Source organism: Crocodylus siamensis, chromosome 4, assembly GCF_052110815.1.
Source record: "Crocodylus siamensis isolate JL-2025a chromosome 4, ASM5211081v1, whole genome shotgun sequence".
NCBI classification, from domain to species: domain Eukaryota; kingdom Metazoa; phylum Chordata; order Crocodylia; family Crocodylidae; genus Crocodylus; species Crocodylus siamensis.
This window is the reverse complement of record NC_143398.1, coordinates 89,799,222-89,818,897: the sequence shown is the minus strand read 5'-3', so window position 1 is coordinate 89,818,897 and position 19,676 is coordinate 89,799,222. Positions and strand designations below refer to the sequence as shown.

The window sequence follows — 19,676 nt, the reverse complement described above, 5'->3', positions numbered from 1 at the left end:
TTGTGAATGCTTTACATTTTACCATAAGGAGTTTTTTTATTCTCTCTGTGTTTAAAAGCAGTTACTATTTAAAGAAGAAATGAATATCTCAAGCTCAACGTCCAGTTTAAATTTACAAGGCAAATATGTTACCTTTAAAAAAAAAAATCAGCTTTACAAAATATTAATCATAAAAATAAGCAAACATTCCAAATGCCTGGATTAACTGCAGTACTGATGTTCTGCTTGGTTCCTTTATGGGCATGTTCATGTAGAATACATTTCTGATGTACCAGTCTTCCTGTGTATGGAGCAGACAGATTAGCAGTGTCTGACTCAGTTCTTTGTTAGGAGGTAGGGAGAGCCACTAAGCGTAAAAGCTCACCCTAGAGGTCAGAATGGGATCTCTTCCACCAGTAACCAGGAAGTGAAGAGAGTCATGCCACCTTTTCCTGTATTCTTCTCAGCAGCGGTGGGTCAGGGACATGCTGTCTCTCCAGCAGGCAGGGGAGGTGGAGAAAAAAATTAATATCTCTTCAGCTGAAGGATGGGAAAGAAGAGAATTAGTTAGATGGATATACCTTGTAACATGTCACATGTAATGCTGCCTTATGGTATTTGGATCATAATGCAATGGTAGGATGTAATTGTTTAAATGGCTTTTGGTGACTCTGTGTGATGACTAATGGCTTGGCCATTGAAAGTGAGTTACACAAATCTACAAATTTTAAACTCAGCATTTTTTTTAAAACCAGTACTAATTTGCTTCAGTACTGTAACAAAAAGGGTAGAAGGGACCATACCACAAGCATTTATTTTCATACTTTCATTTATCAAAATGAAATATTACAAAACTTGCCTTTCATTGTAAGTAAACCAAACACTCTTCTAGAGGACAAAAATATACTCTTACAAGAATTGTACTGAAGCTAGTTATATGTAGGATTTTCTTTATTTATGGTGCATACCCTTGAATTATTTATGCAGCTAAGTCGTTTAAGCTCCAGCGCTCTTCAGAATATACCGGAGGAAGTTCGTGAACACATAAAGCTACTGTTAAATGTAGCTCCTACAGTCAGACCAGATGCAGATCAAATGACTAAGGTCAGTGTACAACAATCACTGTAGTTTCAAGAAATGTGTTAAATAATAATTGATTTTTGTAATTAATATAGCCACTGGGGGGGGGGTTAGCTGTTATCTCTTCAGTTGAAGGCTATTATCTACAGTGCACCAATTATTTTTTGTTTTGTGATGACTTACCTTTTTTTTATGAAAATGAGCACCTGTTTCTAGTACTTGGTAAACAGAAACCATGCCGTCATAATCTTGTATGAGGTGCACACTTGCTGTTTTTCAGAGGCCTGTAAAAGACTCTCACTAAAATGTTTTACTTCCTTTTATAACATTGAAATTTTAAAATACTGGGAGGCTCTTAAGGCTGTAAAGTGAAATGGTCAGGAATCAGGAAATGTAAGAGTTGCCCTGACCAACTGCTTGTTAAATATGCTTGGGTGTAACTGAAACTATATCTGAAGCATCTCTGCCCAAATTAGTTATGATGTAGTAAATGAGCTGTGGGTTAAGTATTCTTACAACAACAGTTTTAGTTTTTCAAACCCATCATCTGCTTTTTCAACATGATGGCAGGGTTTGGAAATGAGTGCCATGATGGCTACCTTGCTTTCTAAATCTGTTCCTGTTTGTAGAATGGCATCACTCATTATTTTTCCTCATGGTCTCTTGCATAAAAAGGAATTGGGAGCCTTGAAGACTTTTAGAGGGGTGGGCCCCCATCAACACAAATTCTTCCCTACCACTTCCCCCCTCTGCTGTCTGCTTACCTCCCCCTGCCACTTGTTACACCCACCATGACTATGTCCCCCACCGCTTGCTCCTCCTACTGTCTACTACTCTTGCAGATACGACTGCTGCATCCTCCCTCCCCCTCCTGTCCCCCCAGCTGCTACTTACTCTACAGTTCCAGCCTTCCTGTAGCAGTGGGCAACAGCCAGAAGGGGGGCAAAGACAGTGGGTGAACAGTGGCTGTGGTCCAACCCTGACTCAAGATGAGGGCCAGAGTTAGAGCTGCAGCAACAGCCTGTTTCGCACCCTGCGTCCCCCCCCCCAACTCAAATCTAAGAAAGTGGGCCTTTTCCATATATTACATATGGGATAAAACCTTGCCTTGAATGTGTTTAAATATGGTATGTAAAAATTTACTTTTCCTATTGTTAGTTGCAGCCACTTAACTGTAAAAGTTTGTCAATGTATAGTGCATTTGAGAAGGTGAATTTATAATTGTACATGTGGTATATTTATAATAGCATTGATAGTGGTTTCCCACGAAATATCACACTTTTTATATTTTTATTTTAGATACCCTTCTTTGATGATGTTGGTGCAATGACACTACAATATTTTGATTCTTTATTCCAAAGGGATAATCTTCAGAAATCACAGTTTTTTAAAGGGCTGCCAAAGGTTCTGCCAAAACTCCCTAAGGTACGTTTTCCTGAAGTGAGACTGAAATAAAGACTGAAGAAGGTCATGTCTGTAGGTACTTTTAATATTCTGAAAGCAAAAATGTTGGAGTCTGTACCAGTTAGTGCCACAAAGGACTGTATAGAGGGGTCATCAGAACAGAGTAAGACAGACAGACTTGAGGAACTATTATTTAATGGAAGCATCCTGCAGCTTTCAGTATGCCTGGAAAGAGAGAAGGAAATGGCGGTGTTGACCTCTCATCCTAGCGAAATTTGCCTTGATGCCACCACTTACCCTCCTCTTCCTGTAGTCATTGTTTGGATCAGTCACACTGCTTTACAGACCCCTTGCTACATGACTGTGAAAGTTATATCCTCCGCATACATTAGGACTGACTGAGCTCTTTGCAGAGCCACTCAATAGTTCTCTGCTCTTCAGTGATTATAAGCTTTCATCCCTTGAGGGATTTAGCTCACCATTATGGCAACACTCACAGACAATCTAGAGAGTGAGTCTTTCTGTCTAAATTTCTATATGGCAAGTCAGGCCCTGACTGGACTACTAGTCCTCTTCCGTTGTGTGTTATCATATATTTTATAGTTGTGAAACATAAAGCAAGAAAAACACTTGTTTACTGTTCTTCATATTCAAATTAACTTTATTTTTGAAGTATATGGTATAAAGCTCTAGTGTAGGAAGAGCTCTTATTTAATAGTGTATTTTCTAAAACAGCAACTCTTTTTCCCATTGGTTAAATAATGTTGTGACACTTTGGAGTTGAGCGAAGTCTCCAAAAATTTTGCAGTGGGTGGTAGAAGAATACAGGGAAGATCGTAGGATATTAGGGTTGAAAGGGACCTTATGAGATCTAGTCCAGCACCCTTCTCAAGGCAGGACTTGACCTTAAGTTTTTCCTTGCCTCCTTTGATCACATTACATTAACTTAAATAGCTTCCACTCAGACTTCTGGTTTGATTGTCATTTTGGTAGCTTAGCATATGCTTATTCATACTAGGTACTTCTTCAGGATTCTTACAAGCTGATGAAGTAGGTGCAAAAGCTAGAGAAGAAGGAATTGTCTAGGTGTAAGAATGCATTTTTTTATACTTTGCAGAGAAGCATACGTATTATGTAACAAATTGTAGATTCCTTCAACAGATTAATGTTACACTGATAAAATTTTTTATAGTCTTTAGGAAAATACATTACATGGGTTAAGCCTGTGGGTTAGATCCAGACTACAGAGCCCTGTGATCTGGCATCATGTGAAGCCAGTTGGGTATGCAGGCTAGACCCCCTAGTGCACAGGAGGTTCAGTCCAGGGTACATGCTGTAAGCAATGTCCACCCCAAACTAGCCCTCCGTGTTAGCTCCAGGGCTGGTCCAGATCTGGCTTTGCCAAAGCTGGCACACAGGGACAGTCTGGCTAGGCAATATGTGTTCTGTGCTGGCCCTGTCCTGAGCAGTGTGCCCTGTGCATGCCATGTACATCACAATCTGGCCCTGCTCCAGGGCTTGTTCTGCATGTGATGCATGGGGCAGGCACAGGTCACATACTGTGTGGGGTGCCTTGCTGAACCGGGCCTGCATGCTGGCTCCAGTGTACGTGGGTGGCTTGGGGGCTGAATCTGGACTAGGCCTGGAGCCAACACACAGGTCTGATCCAGCAGGGCATCTCATATAGATCGTGTACCACATGCTGAGTGAGCTCCAGAGTGGGAACAGCATATGCTGCATGTAGGACTGGACCAGGTTTGCATGCACCTGCACAGGGGACCAGCACAGGCATAGCCATGGACTGGCCCAGCATCCCTCATTCAGCAGGTGGTATATGACTTTATCTGAAATAGTCTTTAGCTAGAATTTACAATTAATTGGCTTTTTCTTGGTTTTTGAAACAGTTGTGTGAGCTTGAATGTGTAACAGGCAAATACAAACATACCAATCCTTCAAAGAGTAAATTGAAAGTATTTTTCAGATCTGATTACTGTTTGTTTGTACCTTACTTTTTAAATGTAAGAAAACAACACTTTGAATTAAAATTGGAATCTTCCTGCTTTACAATGCAACATAACATATCTTTGTTTCTTTCTTAGCGTGTTATAATCCAGAGAATTTTGCCTCCTTTGACCTCAGAGTTTGTGAATCCTGATATGGTACCCTTTGTTCTGCCTAATGTTCTTCTGATTGCTGAGGAGTGCACCAAAGAAGAGTACGTCAAGCTCATTCTGCCTGATCTTGCCCCTGTTTTTAAACAGCAAGAACCAATCCAGGTACATAAATAGAATTCCAGCAGCTTTTTTTAACCAGAGCTTTCCCTGGAAGAAACCCTATCAGTCTGTTTCCTTGTTCTAATTCTCTACAGATTTAGTCATCTTGGCTCTATAGTTATCTAGAGACATCAGTTTTAAGTAAGCCACGAACAATTTTTAGAAAATTTGCAGATTGAGGGTACCTATACACAAGCACGGAGGCTGCTTCAACATGCTGGAATTCCAGCATGTTGGAACAGACTTGATTAATCAAGTCTGCTGGAGCATGGCAATTACCATGCTCCAGCAGCCTCCTGCATCTTACGTATCAGCATCCCCGTGCATAAAAATGGTGGCAGGCATGCTTGAAGGGCTCTGAGGTGTCACTGAACGCCCTCAGAGCATGTGTAAGAATGGCCTCGGTTTTCTTTAGTACATTTGCCTTTGACTGTATCAATGCAGGAGCTACTCCAAGTGAACACACTTAGCACACACTGGCCGCATATACAGTGAAGATATTGCAAGTGGCTGTAGAGGACAGGCACTAGATGGGGACAAATAGTTGTGGGGCAAGGAGTGGGGTTCAGGCTGGATGCATCCTCTGCTGCTGCTTTCCCCACCACAGCAATGGAGGAGGATAAATTTAAGATGAGCTTCCAATAATTAACTGAGACTCTATGCATGGAAAATTGTAACCAATTTATACTTTTTTATATATAGAATCTACTTACTGGGGGATCAAAGTTGTGTTGGATTTGGGTAAACACTGTAACTTCTGTAGATAGTGGAGGTTGCTCATATGCATCTAAGAGGAAGAATTTTACTCAAGGTTTCTTGGAAACCAGGTATTTTGTATAATAGTATGTAAATAAGTGATTTATATATATATTTTTGGTGTAATGGAATGTAACCAAAGACTGTTTTGTAATTGGGAGCCAAAATCTACTAGCCTTGAAATTTTTCCCCCTCCCCAATCCTCCAAATCATTCTAGAATATGTTTGATTTGTTTAATTTTTGTTTCCTGTTTTAAAAATGTAATAACATACCCAGGTGTATTTTTTGTCTTCCATGCCTTCAGGCTAGCAACATGGTGAGTGTTACAAGAAAACTGATGTTTTTTAAAATATTTATAATAAACTTCATATGGAAAGTGTGATGTTGCCAGAAGTAAAAGCTGTAATATCTGAAGTGTTTTTTCCCTATAGATTTTACTGATTTTCCTGCAAAAAATGGACTTGCTACTAACCAAAACTCCACCAGATGAAATAAAGAACAGTGTTCTACCAATGGTTTATAGAGCCTTAGAAGCACCTTCAATTCAGATTCAGGTACAGTAAATGCTCTATCTCTTTAATATTGTTTAAAATGTTATTTCTTCTTTTGCTTTTGAAGGAAACTTTCAGTTTCTGTCACTAAATTGTTACTCTTAGAAGAGGACCTTAATGCCTGTTCAATATCTCTTAAAGCATTTGGATTAATACCACTGCATGCTGTGGGAATCTTTTTCCTGTTTACAAGAAAAAAATCACTTGGGCAGCTGTGTTTTATTCACAAGACATCTGTGCTTTATTAACAAGACAATTTTCTGCCAAATGAACATCACTAGTGTTAGAGTGATTGTTGCCAGTTTAGGCTGGTTGCCTAAATAAGTATTTACTTTCTATTCATACCTTATTATTCTTCTGATTTAGCCCCTTGGAATTTACCCTTATTTCAGACATACAATTATGCACATATCTCTCTAAGGAGAACTGGATACACAGACCATTGGAAAATTTCAAAGCTAATGATCCCAGCCTCGAAACCTTTAGAAAGCCTACAAGTGTAGAAATCATGAGGGAAAGCAATGGATAATTTGGCGGATGAGAAGTTTCTTTTAGCTAGCATATGGTTAACCAGGTTTTACTTGTCTTAGTGAGATTTTTATATCATTCATAGAAGTTACACAAATTAGATTTTTCTTAAATGATTAAATGTGTAATGCTTGTTTGACAGTTTAGATTTTGGTACTTGTTTGTGCTTCTTCACAGAGTTGTTGATGTGCATTTGTTTTGTTTGGTATGTTATAGAAAAAAATATTTTAAAATACTTTCATCACAAGTAACTTTTCAAAGAAACTTTTTCACAAAGCAATCTTTCATGAAATGCAAGATGTTCTTGTCATCCAAATATTTTGTAGTAACCACTAATCTACCCTTTTGTTTTGCAAAAACTCATCCTCAAATTTTATTCTAATTAGTTTTAAATTGGAAGTTAGAAATCAGCACTAGACTGCCTTAATTAATTTCCTTGAAGGGGTGAAATTGAGATACATTAACTGATTGTTTAGAGTATATTTTACTAGTTTTGAATTGAAATGCATTTTTAAAAATTAATATGGTATATGTTTCTTTACAGGAGCTTTGCTTAAATATAATTCCCACATTTGCTAACCTAATAGACTATCCATCAATGAAAAATGCATTAATACCAAGAATTAAAAATGCATGCTTACAAACTTCTTCTCTTGCCGTAAGTAAACTGGTGTTTCTGATCTGTACTTTTTCACACCCCAAAATACTGAAAATTGTGTTTAAAAATCATTTTGGCTTTTCTATTTTATTTTACCATTATTAAGAAGCCCTGAATCCTGTGAGGGGGAGTTAGTTGCTGTATTACAATAATCCAGGGTTTTCTTCACTGTTTTTTGGTCAGAAACCAGTAAGCAACCCCTTCCTTTGTTTCAATGATGCAAACACTTATTAAGAAAAAAAAACAACCTGTCTTGGATTATGTATCTTATAAAATTTCTAACAGTTAAAGAGCTGTTTGGTGCTCTTTAATACAAATTGTACAGACTTATTTCAGAGTAGGTTGTATTTCAGATTGTGGTTCTGTAGCTTTTTCAGTGCTTTTGTGATTGTGTAGCTTTTAGCCTTTTTTCCCATTACAAAGTGGAAACAACAATTCGAATGACTGGGTATTCTTATGTCCATTTAAAATACCATTTTAAGACAAGCCTGAATTTAAGGTGGTCCCCCCATAATTAGATTGTGTACATGGGGAATTTTATAAATTCGTTGTAATTTTCCATGTATTCAAATCTAATTACTGCGGGGTCGTCTTTAATTTATCCCCCCCACTGCTGTGGAGGAGCAGGCAGTTGGGGGAGGTGGTTTGGGGAGGTCAAACAGTTTTCCCCCTGCTGCATCTGCTTCCCCCTCTTCATTTCCCCTTATACTTCTGCTTCATGCTGGCAGGTTCCATCCACGCTGAAGCCTAGGGGTCTGAGCATGGCCCTAACCCCACGCCCATAGCAGCCCTGCAGGGTATGCACTGCTGCTACAGGGCAGAACTGGGCTGTAGCGTGGACAGAGCCTGCTGTTTCATAGCAAGAATAAGAGGGGGAGGGAGATAGGTGGGCAGGAGTGCAGAGACAACAGGGTTGTGGCGGGGTAAGGAAGGCAGGGTGCAGAGGCAGTAGCACAGGGCTGCCTGCCCCCTTCTCTTTCCCCCTGCCCCAACTATCCTCATACTCAATTCTAAGATGACAGGCTTTGCCCCCCCCCATGTTAAATGGAGGAGGTGGGGCACCTCGTCTTATAATTGAGTAAATGCAGTAATATGGCATTTCAGTTCAGTGGGTTTCATGCATAGCTTCCAAGTTACGTTAAGTGTAGTTTCTCTCTAAAGAAAAAACAAGATACAAGCTGTGAGTATAGGAAGGAATCATGCATTGTTTCAGCTGTTCCTTCCTTGGGGCTTTTGTCTCTTGAAAATGATAACTTGGTAGCAGTCTTCAAAATTGGAGAGGCGCTACATAATAGTTTAGAGCAAGAATGTATTTGGATCACAACAAAAATAGTATCACTGTGGAACAGCAAGCTTTATTTTCTCTAGTGTAAACTAATCGGTTAAATTCTTTAAGCATTTTCTGTTGAGATTCTATCAAATAGTTCAGATTTGATTACCTCTCACTAGGTCTCATTCCACTCTTAAGTGTTAGACAATGAAAGGTAAGATTTTTTTTTTGTCAAGCAGGGGGAAGAAAGCACATTTATCCTTTTTCTTTTCTTTTTCACACTCCTCCCCCGCCCAATGGAAATCTGCTGTTAGACTTTTTTTTACAAGGTGCTCTGATGTTTTAACATTGCAGAAATGCTATCTTGAAACATTATGTTTAAACACATTGCATTAAAGGACCAAAAATTTCTTATTGGATAGAACTTGATAATTTTGTGAAAATCTAATTTTATAGATTCACAGAGTTGGAAGGAACCTCAAGAATCATGCAAATCTAATTTTCTATAGAATTTAAGGAATTATATGTTTTCTTTTAAAAAGACTAAATATTTTATGTAGTGTTGAAATCATATTTCTCTTATGATGCAGGAAATTTGTACATGGAACAAGATGTAGTTTTACACAAGCCTTTGTCCCATCTGCTATTTAGCTCTGCTGCGTGTGCTTCTCTTCCAGAGACCTGCAGAAGGCTTCTCTGCTTCTGAAAGCTTGTCTAAGTCTCTCCCAACCATGCAATTGGTCCAATAAAAAGAAATCACCCACAAAAATCCTTACATCTGTCAAATATGTTGTATATGTGTGCTTCTAGGAAAAAACTCAACTTGGACACATTGCCTAACTCTTGTTTCATATGCAATAGGTCCGTGTAAACTCACTAGTGTGCTTAGGAAAGATTTTGGAGTACCTGGATAAGTGGTTTGTACTTGATGACATTCTGCCTTTCCTACAACAAATTCCATCCAAGGAACCTGCAGTACTAATGGGAATTTTAGGTAATAAACAGTTTTTACTTTAATCTTCTTTTAGTGTTTTGATGTAGCAATTTTATGTATACTTTGATAAGTCTGTATGTTTTATAGTTGAAAATTTGTGTAGCAGCCTATTAGAGGCACCTAATAGGGCTGTGCAAAGCTTTGGATGCTGATTCAATTTGGAGGAGATTTGGCCTGATTCAGCGGCCGAATCTCCGAATCCGAATCAAATCAGGAGACCAATAAAAAGGTCCAAATTGATTTGGAGAGATTTGGAGATTCAGGCAGTCCCTGCTTGCCATCACAGGGAGCTGGACCCTGACTCCCTGCCAGTGAGTAGGGGGCAGCGGGGAGAGGGGCTGAAGGAGAGGGAAGGGACCGTGGGGGGATCCCTACTAGGCTCCATCCCCTGCCTGTTGCCCTAACCCCTCTGAGCACCCACTGCCCCACCCAGCCCCAGCATCCTAGTGCTTTTAAAAAAAAAAAACAAAAAAACCCAGTCACTGGCTGCTGCAGCGGCCGTCAGGGCCTTTGAGGGCTCATGGCAGAGGTACCTCCACGTAGTGTGGGGCAGTGGGGATCACCCCCCCGCGTGGCAGGAACTGGTGAATGCAGGTCTTTTGTTTTAAAGAGCTGGGATGCTGGGGCTGGGCGGGGCAGCCATTGATGGGGCTGGGCAAGTGGGTGGGGAATGAGGACTATTTGATTCGGAGATTTAGCTGATTTGGCAATGGCCAAACCTCTGAATCGGATTCAGCTGAATCAATTCAAGACAGTGATTTGAATCACCAAATCAAATCACTGTCCCCTGAATCGGCCAAATCCAAACCGAATACTAGCTGCTTCGCACAAGCCTAGTACCTAATTTCTTAGGCACGTCCTTTTTTTTATTACAAAATCCATTCCTGATACTGCTTGTAGTCCGTCAGAAACATCTTCCACAGCAGCTGGTCTGTATAACTTCTGTGGATCCTCCAGGTGTTGAAGTGATATAAATTTGCCTGAGAACAGCTGTGTACATTGCTTTTGGGCACATTCAAATATCCTTGACCTGCGTTCCTCCGTATAAGCAAAAAGACGGCAAGAGCTGTGTCTGGAAGTGGGAAGGCATGTAGAATGAAGCTCTAGCTGTGGGTTGGGTTGCATAAAATTTTACCCTAATTGGTAGCATTAGTTAAAGCTGTCTCCTGTCCACAAAAGAATTGTGGTTTTATCCTATCTGATCCTTAACTATATGGTGCCCAAACTGCTCATGTACAAGAATCCTAACATGGGAGGGGTCATGTTTATGTTCATCCTGCCTTCTCTTTCTTCCCCACTTACACCCATATGTCCTAAGTCAGGAGCTGAATCTTTCCTGGCTGGCTGATAGGCCTTTTTTATGACAGTCATAAAAAAGCATATTCCAGAGCTTTTCTTCTGTTTGATCTTCACTGTTACAGTTCATGCATTTTCAGCAAATGGGCTATTTAAACAAACAAGTATTCTGCTGTATGAAATGCGTGCCCTTGTAACATGGTACAGTATAACTTTTATGAATCTGGCATGCTTAGGACCGAGCACTTGGCAGAAATGTGAAAATTCTGAATTTTTGAAACCGAAGCGGTGGCCAGTGGGGCGAGGGTAGCGGCAGCCAGTCCCGGAGCAGCAGCCGTACACAGAGCAGTGACACAGGGTGGTGGATGGTGGCAGCAGCTGGAGCATGCAAGCTTCCCCCTCCACTGCTCCGGAACTGGCTGCTGCTACTCCCCAAAGGAGTGTAGTTTTATAAAGTGCTGGATTTTCAATAATTCTGGATTTGTGAGGTTATACTGTATAAGCTTACTAGGCTTAAAATTAGATCCGTCTTCCATGTCTGTATCCATTTTTTCCATAGGTTTTTTTTTTTTTATTTCAAGAGAAAAAGGGGCTTTTAGATTGTCTTGTTTCACTTTGTATTTAACACAGACCTAACTTTCCTAAAAGAGTTACTGTAGAATGCAGAGAGAGAGAGTGGGTGGCAAGTTTTCAGAGAAATACCAAGGGTGGCATCCATACTCAAAGTACAGTGTGTTGCTTTGTTCCACAGCCATAGCATATAGCCTTGAGTCACTGACTTATTGCTGCTGCTGTTCTGTATGTTATAAAAGAGGCTTCTTTTTGTAGCCAGCTTACATTGGAGTTTACTGTTTTTACAGAATTGTTAAAAAAAAAAATAGGGCTGGAAGGGACCTCAGGAGGTCAACAAGTCCACACCTCGGCTTAAGGCGAGATCACCTCTGTTTAACCCATCCCAGACAAGTGTTTTTCCAACTGCTCTTAAAAACGTCCAAGGATGGTGATTCCACAAACGCTCTAGTAGCCTATCCAATGCTTAACTACCCTTATAGCTAGAAATTTTTCCTAATAGACAGCCTACATTTTCCTTGCTGCAGTCTTAAGACTGTTGCTTTCTATCCTGTCTTCTCAGCTACAGGGAAAAGTGTATCATTATTCTCTGTATAACCATCTTTTAGATAGTTGAAGGTTGTTATCAAATCCCACCTCAGATTTCTCTTCTCCAAACTTAATCCTAAATTAGGGCTGGAAGGGACCTAGTTCTTTCAACCTTTCCTTGTAAGTTTGATGTTTTCCAGAGCACTGATCATTTTTGTTGCTCTCACCTGTATTCTTTCCAATCTGTCCCTGTCTGTGTTGAAGTATGGTGGCCAAAGCTTGACAGTTCTCCAGAAGCTTCATGAGTGCCACATAGAGAAGAAGGATCACTTCCCTTTATTTGCGAGTGATACTCCTATTGATCTTCCTCCTCTTTCTGACATACTTCTGGAATGTTTTTAGTTGCCTTTTGCATCCCTTGCTAGTTGTCTCATTTTGGGTCTTGGCCTTCTCACTTTTACCCTTGCTTGCCCATTCAATACTTTTATACTACTTCCACATAATATGGTCAAGTTTCCACATTATATAGGATTCCTTTCTGGGTTTCAGCTCATAGAAGAGTTCACTGTTTAGCTAAGTTGGACTTCCTGTTCTTACTTCATGTCAGGATAGTTTGTTCTTATGCCCATAATATGGCCTACTGGACTTCTTTTCCTTTTAGACTTGCCTCCCAGGGGATCCTGCCTACCATTTCCCTGAGTTTAGATTTGCTTTTCTGAAGTCCAGTGTTGAATACTTGTCATTTCATGGTTGTTACCCAAGTAGTCTTCCACTTTTATTCCTATATATGAACAGCAAATCAAGACGGCTTCACTAACACCAGTATGAAAAAGTTATCCCAGACTTACTCCACAAGCTTGGCCTGCCTGTGCTGCGCTGTTACCCTTGCAGCTTGGCCTGCCTGTGCCCTGCAGTTACCCTTTTATGGAAATTGAAGTCCACCATGTGACTTGATAAATACCTTCTATTCTATAGCAGTTGCCCACCATGACATCAGCCTTGCTGTTCTCCCCTCTTATATAGACCATAGTTTTTCAACAGACCTATCTCTCACTTCATACTGCATTTCACAGTAAGTGCAACTTTTCTATAGAAAGCAATTCCATCTGCCTTTTTTCCTTGCCAGCCTTTCATGAACAAATTTATACTCCTCCATGACAGTACTCCTTCCTTTCAAACCATCTCACCATGTCTTCATTATCCCAATTACATCACACTTCCATGATAGTACGAAAAGAATTTTATTGTAAATTCAACCAAGTTCTATCACCTGTCACCTAAGAAGGTAAGACTGTTTTTCTCAGCAGTTTCAATGCTAGAGTGGTCAGGGACCCTGAGCTATAGAAAGAAACACTAGAAAGGAAGGGGTGGAGAAAGTAAATTCAAATGGCATTCTTCTCCTGAGTAAGTGTTCAGAATGTGATCTTATCATCATAAACATCTTATTATTCCAAAGCAACAATGGAAAACATCATGGATGCACCCCCACTCAAAACACTGTCACCTGATTGACTGCATCATAGTTTGTTTATGGGACTGGTATGGACATGGCAGAGCTATGATCACTGTAGATGGCTGTGGGAAGGATCATTGTTTGATATGTCCCATCAAATCTATTTGTGTAGCTCTAAAATGAGACAGAAGCAACCAAAGGAGAGGTTCAATATTATGTTCTTGAAAGACCCTGTTAAAAGTGATCCTTTGCAGCAGTGCCTTAGTGAAAAACTCTCCTACCTCCCTGGTCATCTTGACACTGAGGAATACAGAGATGGCCTTCATTGACCTAACTAAGGCCTTTGATTCAATCAACAGAGAGCACCTATGGAAGATCCTGATTTTGAGTGCCCCACAAAATTTATCATTATCAAACTCTTTCATGATGATACAACAGCAGCCATCCTAAGCAATGACTTGGAAACAGATCTTTTCACTATTAGAACTACAGTCATGCAAGGATACGTGACTGCACCAACATACTCTTCCATCTATATCAGCTATTCCACATCTCATCACTAGTAAACTTCCATTTGGAATTAGCATCCCAGTATTTCATGAAAATCCAAATCCAAGATAACTAACATTTCCGTTACTAAATTTCAGTAAGCTGACAATTGTCATGTGTGCTAACTTAGTTTAAGAACTCCAGGTCACTCTTGATCACTTCTGTGAAACGTATGAAATGCTTGGACTCACTGTCAACTTCACAAAAACCAAGATAATTAATCAACCCACCCCAGACTAGCCAGCTACTCCTCTAGATCCTATAATTAGAAGGTAATCGTTTGAAAATGTTGAACATTTCCCCTATTTGGGTAGCTACCTTTCCCAAAAAGGAAATATGAATGACAGTATTCAACACTGGATAAAATCTGCCAGTGCTGCCTTTGGACACGTCCAAAATGTGTGTCCAATGAAGATGATATCAAGACTCAAAAAAACTTCTCGTCTACCAGGCTGTTGTCCCTACCCTGTTGAATCAATGTGAACCTTGGATGACATAGCAGAAACAGTTGAAAGCTTTGGAATATTACCATCACTGATATCTTCAAAAAATCCTCTATATTAACTGGAAGAACAGAAGAATAAACACCAGCATTCTGGCTCAAGCAAACACCACCAGCATTGAAGCCATGTTTATATGACACTCTGTTGCTCATGACATCATATAAGGATGCTTGACAACTAATCCCAAAACGGGTCCTGAACTTCCAACTTATCGATGGACACTGCTCTAGCTGTGGGCAAAAGAAGAGATTCAAGGATTTTTTGAAGGCCAACCTGGAGAAATGAAATATTAATATCAACACCTGAGAGACTGAAGTACTGAATTGTCCCCGGTGCCACCATGATGTATAATGAGGCATTGATAGTTTTGAACAAATTCAACTGACTATGGAGGTCAATAAGAGAGGCAAAAGGAAAGAGCTGTGGCTTGACATCACAAACATGTCTTCCTCCCAGAACTATTTGTGATATCTGTAGTCAAACATGAGAATCTTTGATTGGCCTCTTCAGTCATCTGCAGACTCACTGATGACTTCCCTCTTTTACTGGAAGACTGTCAACCCCATATCAAGGGGCTGCCCACAAGGAGGAATTCTAATAATTTCTGATTATTCCCCATACTTCTTGCATTGGTATATAAACATCTTAGGTAAATAGCCCATGGCAGTAATTTGTCTCTAAGAATAGTTTTAAGGTTCCCTATTGCCCCCTTTTTCTAGATTTTATGTATTTATTTGTTTTTTTATCTAGGCTGCCTAGCTCTATACTTCCTTCCTTTTTTGTCTCTGCCCTGTTGAACCTAATTTAAAGTCATCCCCACTAGGTTAGCAAACTTGCATGCAAATACAACCTTTCCCTCTTGATCAGGCGAACTCCATCTCTTCCTTGTAGGGGAAGCTGGTCAAAGGAACAGGAGTTCTGCTGCTGATATTTTTGGTGTTATGATTTCTAAGCCGTTTTAGGTTCAGCTGCACACTAAACAATATCTTCCATAGGTGGATCTTTCCCTGGTAACCTGCCTTTTGAATCCTGTGTTTTGGCTAATTTTCAGTATGCATAGTAAGTGTATTTTTCTTAGAGCTCATTCACACTATTTACTGAACTTCATCTCTCTCAATGATGTGTGTCAGGTATTTACAAATGCACACTTACCCACAAGAAGTTGGGAATTACCAAAGAACAACTTGCAGGAAAAGTATTACCCCATCTGATTCCTCTGAGTATTGAGAACAATCTAAATCTCAATCAGGTAAGAGCACAGTTTTAATTTTTGCATGTTTACCTAATTAGGTGATCTAGAAGTAAAGGTAAAATATTGTGTCACAGAAGATTTTTTTAATCAGTACATTTTGATACAAATGTACAGTAGTGATGTCAGAATAGTTAGGCTTAAATAGCAGTGCTTCTTCAGTGGATCTGGTAAGTAGAGGTGCATCGATACATAGGTCCGATACCAGATCAGTACCAATATAAACAAAACTGGCTGTATCTGATATCAGCCTGATGGGGTGGATAATTTGGCTGATAAATGCTCGTGCCGTGCATAGCACTCAGGCAGCAAGGAGCACAACATGCAGTGTGGAGAGCTGTCTCCAGTTGGTAAGTCTGGTGTTGTGGAAGGGTGTGGGGGGATGCAGATCAACACCCCCCCCCCCCCCCCGCCCTGTGGTAAGGGAGGGAGCACGGGCAGGGCCAAATACTGCTGGGGGGGGGGGGGGGGGCGGAGCTGTGGTTTGTGATGGGGAGAGGTGGCTCCTGCCATTGCTTGCACCCTGGGAGGGCACCAGGAGGGGGGGTGTGCCCCCCAGATCTGCACAGGGTGGGGCAGGTTGCAGCTGGGGCTGCATGGGGCTCTTCTTGGCAGGGGCCAGAGGCACTGGGAGGATGCTGCATCCACCCCAAACTTTGTTGCCGCCAGCTGGACTCGATGATCTCCCGAGGTCCCTTCCAGCCCTAATGTCTATGAAAGTCTATGAAAGCTGTAGCCCATTTACGTGCCAGGGTGGGGGCAGGGCATTGAGCTGGGGCTGTGCCGGGCGGCTGGTGGTGGTGGTGCTAGGAGATGAGTGGCGATAAATTAGGGATGGATGCATCATACAGCACTGCTGGCACCCTCTCTGAGCTCAGCCCCCACTGAGAAGAGCCCTGTGCAGCCCCAGCTGCAGCCCATCCTGAACAGATCCAGGGGTACCCCCCTCCCCACTGTGCCCTTCTGGGATGCAAGCAGTGGTGGGAGCTGCCTCTGCTCCCTCCCCCCATGAACCACAGCTCCTCCCCATTGCCCCGCCTGGGCAGTGCCTGCCCCTCCCTTGTCCCTCACTGTGCAGGGTGTTTATCTGCCCCCCCCCCATGTCCCTTCACTTCCCCCTCCCTTTTCACCACCCTGGACTTACCAGCTGGAGGCAGCTGTATCAGAAATCGGATGGGTATCAGCCAGTATGCTTCCTTAAATGTCGGCTGCTGGTATCGGCCCCAAAAATCTCTATCTTTGCACCCAAGTAATTTGAAATGTGATGTTCAAATTCAAATGAGTTGTCTCAGTTTTCACTATGTTTAAATTGTTCCTTTCTAACTTAAATTTCAGCTTTATCATCAGATTTTCACTGATACTTGCCATATAAAGTCCAACTAACTTCAGTAACTTAAATTTTTATCTTCAGTTTGGAAAGGCAAAGGTGGGGGGATATGAGGTCATGAAGGATAGGAGACCTGTTATTCACCAAGTCCCAGTCCCAGCCTACAATAAGTAAGGGGCACCCACTGAAATTATCGAGAGGCAGGTTTAAAACAAACAAGAGGAAGTACTTCATTTCGCAGCATATACTTGTGGAATCTGTTGTTGCAAGAAGTTGTGGAGACAGACAGTATAACCTGGTTCCAAAAGTGATAAGACAGATTAATGGAGGACAGATCCATTGGAAGCTATTAAGTTAAACAGTCAGGGATCTCTCTCTAAATCTGAAATCTATAAACTAATGATGGTTGATGCCAGCAAGGGTATGAAATGACATGGATGTACCCTGTTCACATAATCTCCTAAAACCTCTACTACTTGCCACTGTTGGAGATCAGTTACTGTACTAAATGCAACTACTTATGTTGTTCTTTATTATAAATGTAAGAACTGTTAGGTAACTCACTGGATTCAAAATTAACAGAAACTCATGGGTGTAAGTCAGATTTACTTCAACAGGCACAAGCGTATTTTCTGACATCTTTGTGTTACTAGCCAGAAAGTCAGCCCTCAGAAGGTAAATGCTGTGGGATTCAAAATAGAAAGAACATGGCACCTCATTAGCTTAATTTATATTCCTGCTACTCATCTATTTTTTTTAATGCTGTAGGAAATAACTGGATTGAGAAACTGACTACAAGCTTCTTGGTTTTAAAGTTACTGAGTGTAGAACATAACATGACATTAAAATTACTCTTCTTATTTTTTCTAAGATTGATAGGAAGATTAACATTTAACAGATATGCCTTCATTAAAATATACCACAAATATATTCAGAGCAAAATATACTGAGTGTCAACAAAATTGGAAACAAAGGACTAATATAGCAATATCTGGTGTTGTCCTGGAAACATAATTAACCACCTAAATAATACTTCAGTTAATTTTAAAATATAGTCTTAATTTCAGTTCTTAGTTTTATTCACAAATATGATTAATACTGTAGCAAAATAAAAAAACTTTGCTATACATTTAAGAAGGAAAATTGAATTCTTAAGAATATCCTTTTTCAAATAAAGTAACATTGAATCCATTTCACATGGGTTGCCTCAGATCCTACTGCAGGCGTACTGCTGTTAGGTTTCAGTATCACATTCTGTTTATAAGGGGTGTTTCATGCAAGATGGTAAAAGCAAATAAAAATACTTTTTCAAAAACTGGTGGAGATTATTTGTGTATTGTGTAATACAAGTTTTACAAGTTATTGAACAATTGTTAAGTTCTGGGTCTATGAGTTTTTAGCTGTAACTCGTGTTGGAACGCAATGCATGCATTTGTTGACAGTTTTGTGCAGAATCCTAATATTCTACACGTTTCTCTTTTTAAGTTCAATTCTTTCATTTGTGTCATAAAAGATATGCTTAATAGACTGGAAGCTGAGCATAAGACCAAACTTGAACAACTTCATGTAATGCAAGAACAGCAGAAGTAAGTATGTCTCTAATCAGTTTCAGCTTGCCAGTTTAACTATAACTGAAATCAGTTGGTCAGTGGTACCAGATGTAATAAAACCTTACCAAGTTCTCATTCCAATAATTGAGAGTTCTTGGAAATAGCCAGTCTTGCCCTGTATGCTATCCTTGTCAACATTTGAAATTGGCAAATAAATTCACCATAAATTTCCAATTTCACCCAGTTATCCAAAATACATGATAAAATGCTATGATAAAAGAATATTTTTAGCATAATATTAAGAATTAATGCAGAAGAATAATCTACTTTATTGATTTATGGTGAGGCCATTACCACTTCCATATTATTTTTGCTATAGAACTTTGGATATAACTAATCAAATGAATGTATCTGAAGAGGCAAAATCTAGCAGTACTGGTAATCAGGTAAGAGTTATATTTTATTGGTTCGGTTCTGTATAGGAGTTTAAAATACTAATTTTAGGTTACAACATGTAATTTTTTTTTTTAACCAATTTGAACAGATTGACAAAGTGTTTAACAGTATAGGTACTGACTTGCTAACTAGCGGATCTGATAGCAAAGAAAATGAACTGTCATCAAAACAGAGAAAGGTATGTCAGAACTTTTTCTTTATTTTTTATTTGTTTGTTCAGAGTTGTTTTGTTACACAGATGTCTTTGTATGTGAGGCTGATTTTTAGAAAAAGGAGGACTTGCCTCAAGAAAATTGCATAAGTATTTGCATTGTATTTAGTGCTTTAAAAGAATATAACCAAACGTATCAGTCCAAAGATTTACAAACATTTTTTTTAAACTGAATTTTTTTGTGAATTCAGCAATATTGGCACTAAAATTATAAACTAGTTTCCTTCCTACTTTTAATACAGATTTAACAACTAGCAAAGCTTTATTGTAAAACTTAGGTAGTGGATTTAGGTATTAGGATGAAATACTCGGGCAATCTTTAATTTCTGCATATGGGACCTTTCACCCTCAAAGAAAAACCACCGCCGCAAGAAATGTAAAAGAGTGAAGGCAAAGAAATTAAAAGACAAAACTGAATTGCTGGCATTTAGGCTTTTTTATAGACAATACTCTATTTTAGGTTTTTTCGGATACTGAAATTCACTAAATT

At 39.9% G+C, this 19,676-nt stretch overlaps 1 protein-coding gene across 3 annotated transcripts in view; it reads left to right on the top strand.

Annotated features, from left to right (window-relative positions):
* Positions 1 to 19,676, top strand: part of SCYL2 (SCY1 like pseudokinase 2) — a 66,423-nt gene that overhangs the window by 38,538 nt on the left and 8,209 nt on the right. For 2 of the 3 annotated variants that reach the window (XM_090042840.1, XM_090042842.1), the window contains 10 exons: positions 967 to 1,083; positions 2,359 to 2,484; positions 4,563 to 4,739; positions 5,925 to 6,047; positions 7,117 to 7,230; positions 9,362 to 9,494; positions 15,524 to 15,642; positions 18,455 to 18,555; positions 18,899 to 18,965; positions 19,064 to 19,153. In XM_090042840.1, the coding sequence (XP_089898966.1) occupies positions 967 to 1,083; positions 2,359 to 2,484; positions 4,563 to 4,739; positions 5,925 to 6,047; positions 7,117 to 7,230; positions 9,362 to 9,494; positions 15,524 to 15,642; positions 18,455 to 18,555; positions 18,899 to 18,965; positions 19,064 to 19,153 (1,167 nt within the window). The remainder of the gene's footprint in view (positions 1 to 966; positions 1,084 to 2,358; positions 2,485 to 4,562; positions 4,740 to 5,924; positions 6,048 to 7,116; positions 7,231 to 9,361; positions 9,495 to 15,523; positions 15,643 to 18,454; positions 18,556 to 18,898; positions 18,966 to 19,063; positions 19,154 to 19,676) is intronic. The other variant, XM_090042841.1, reaches the window with a different exon arrangement.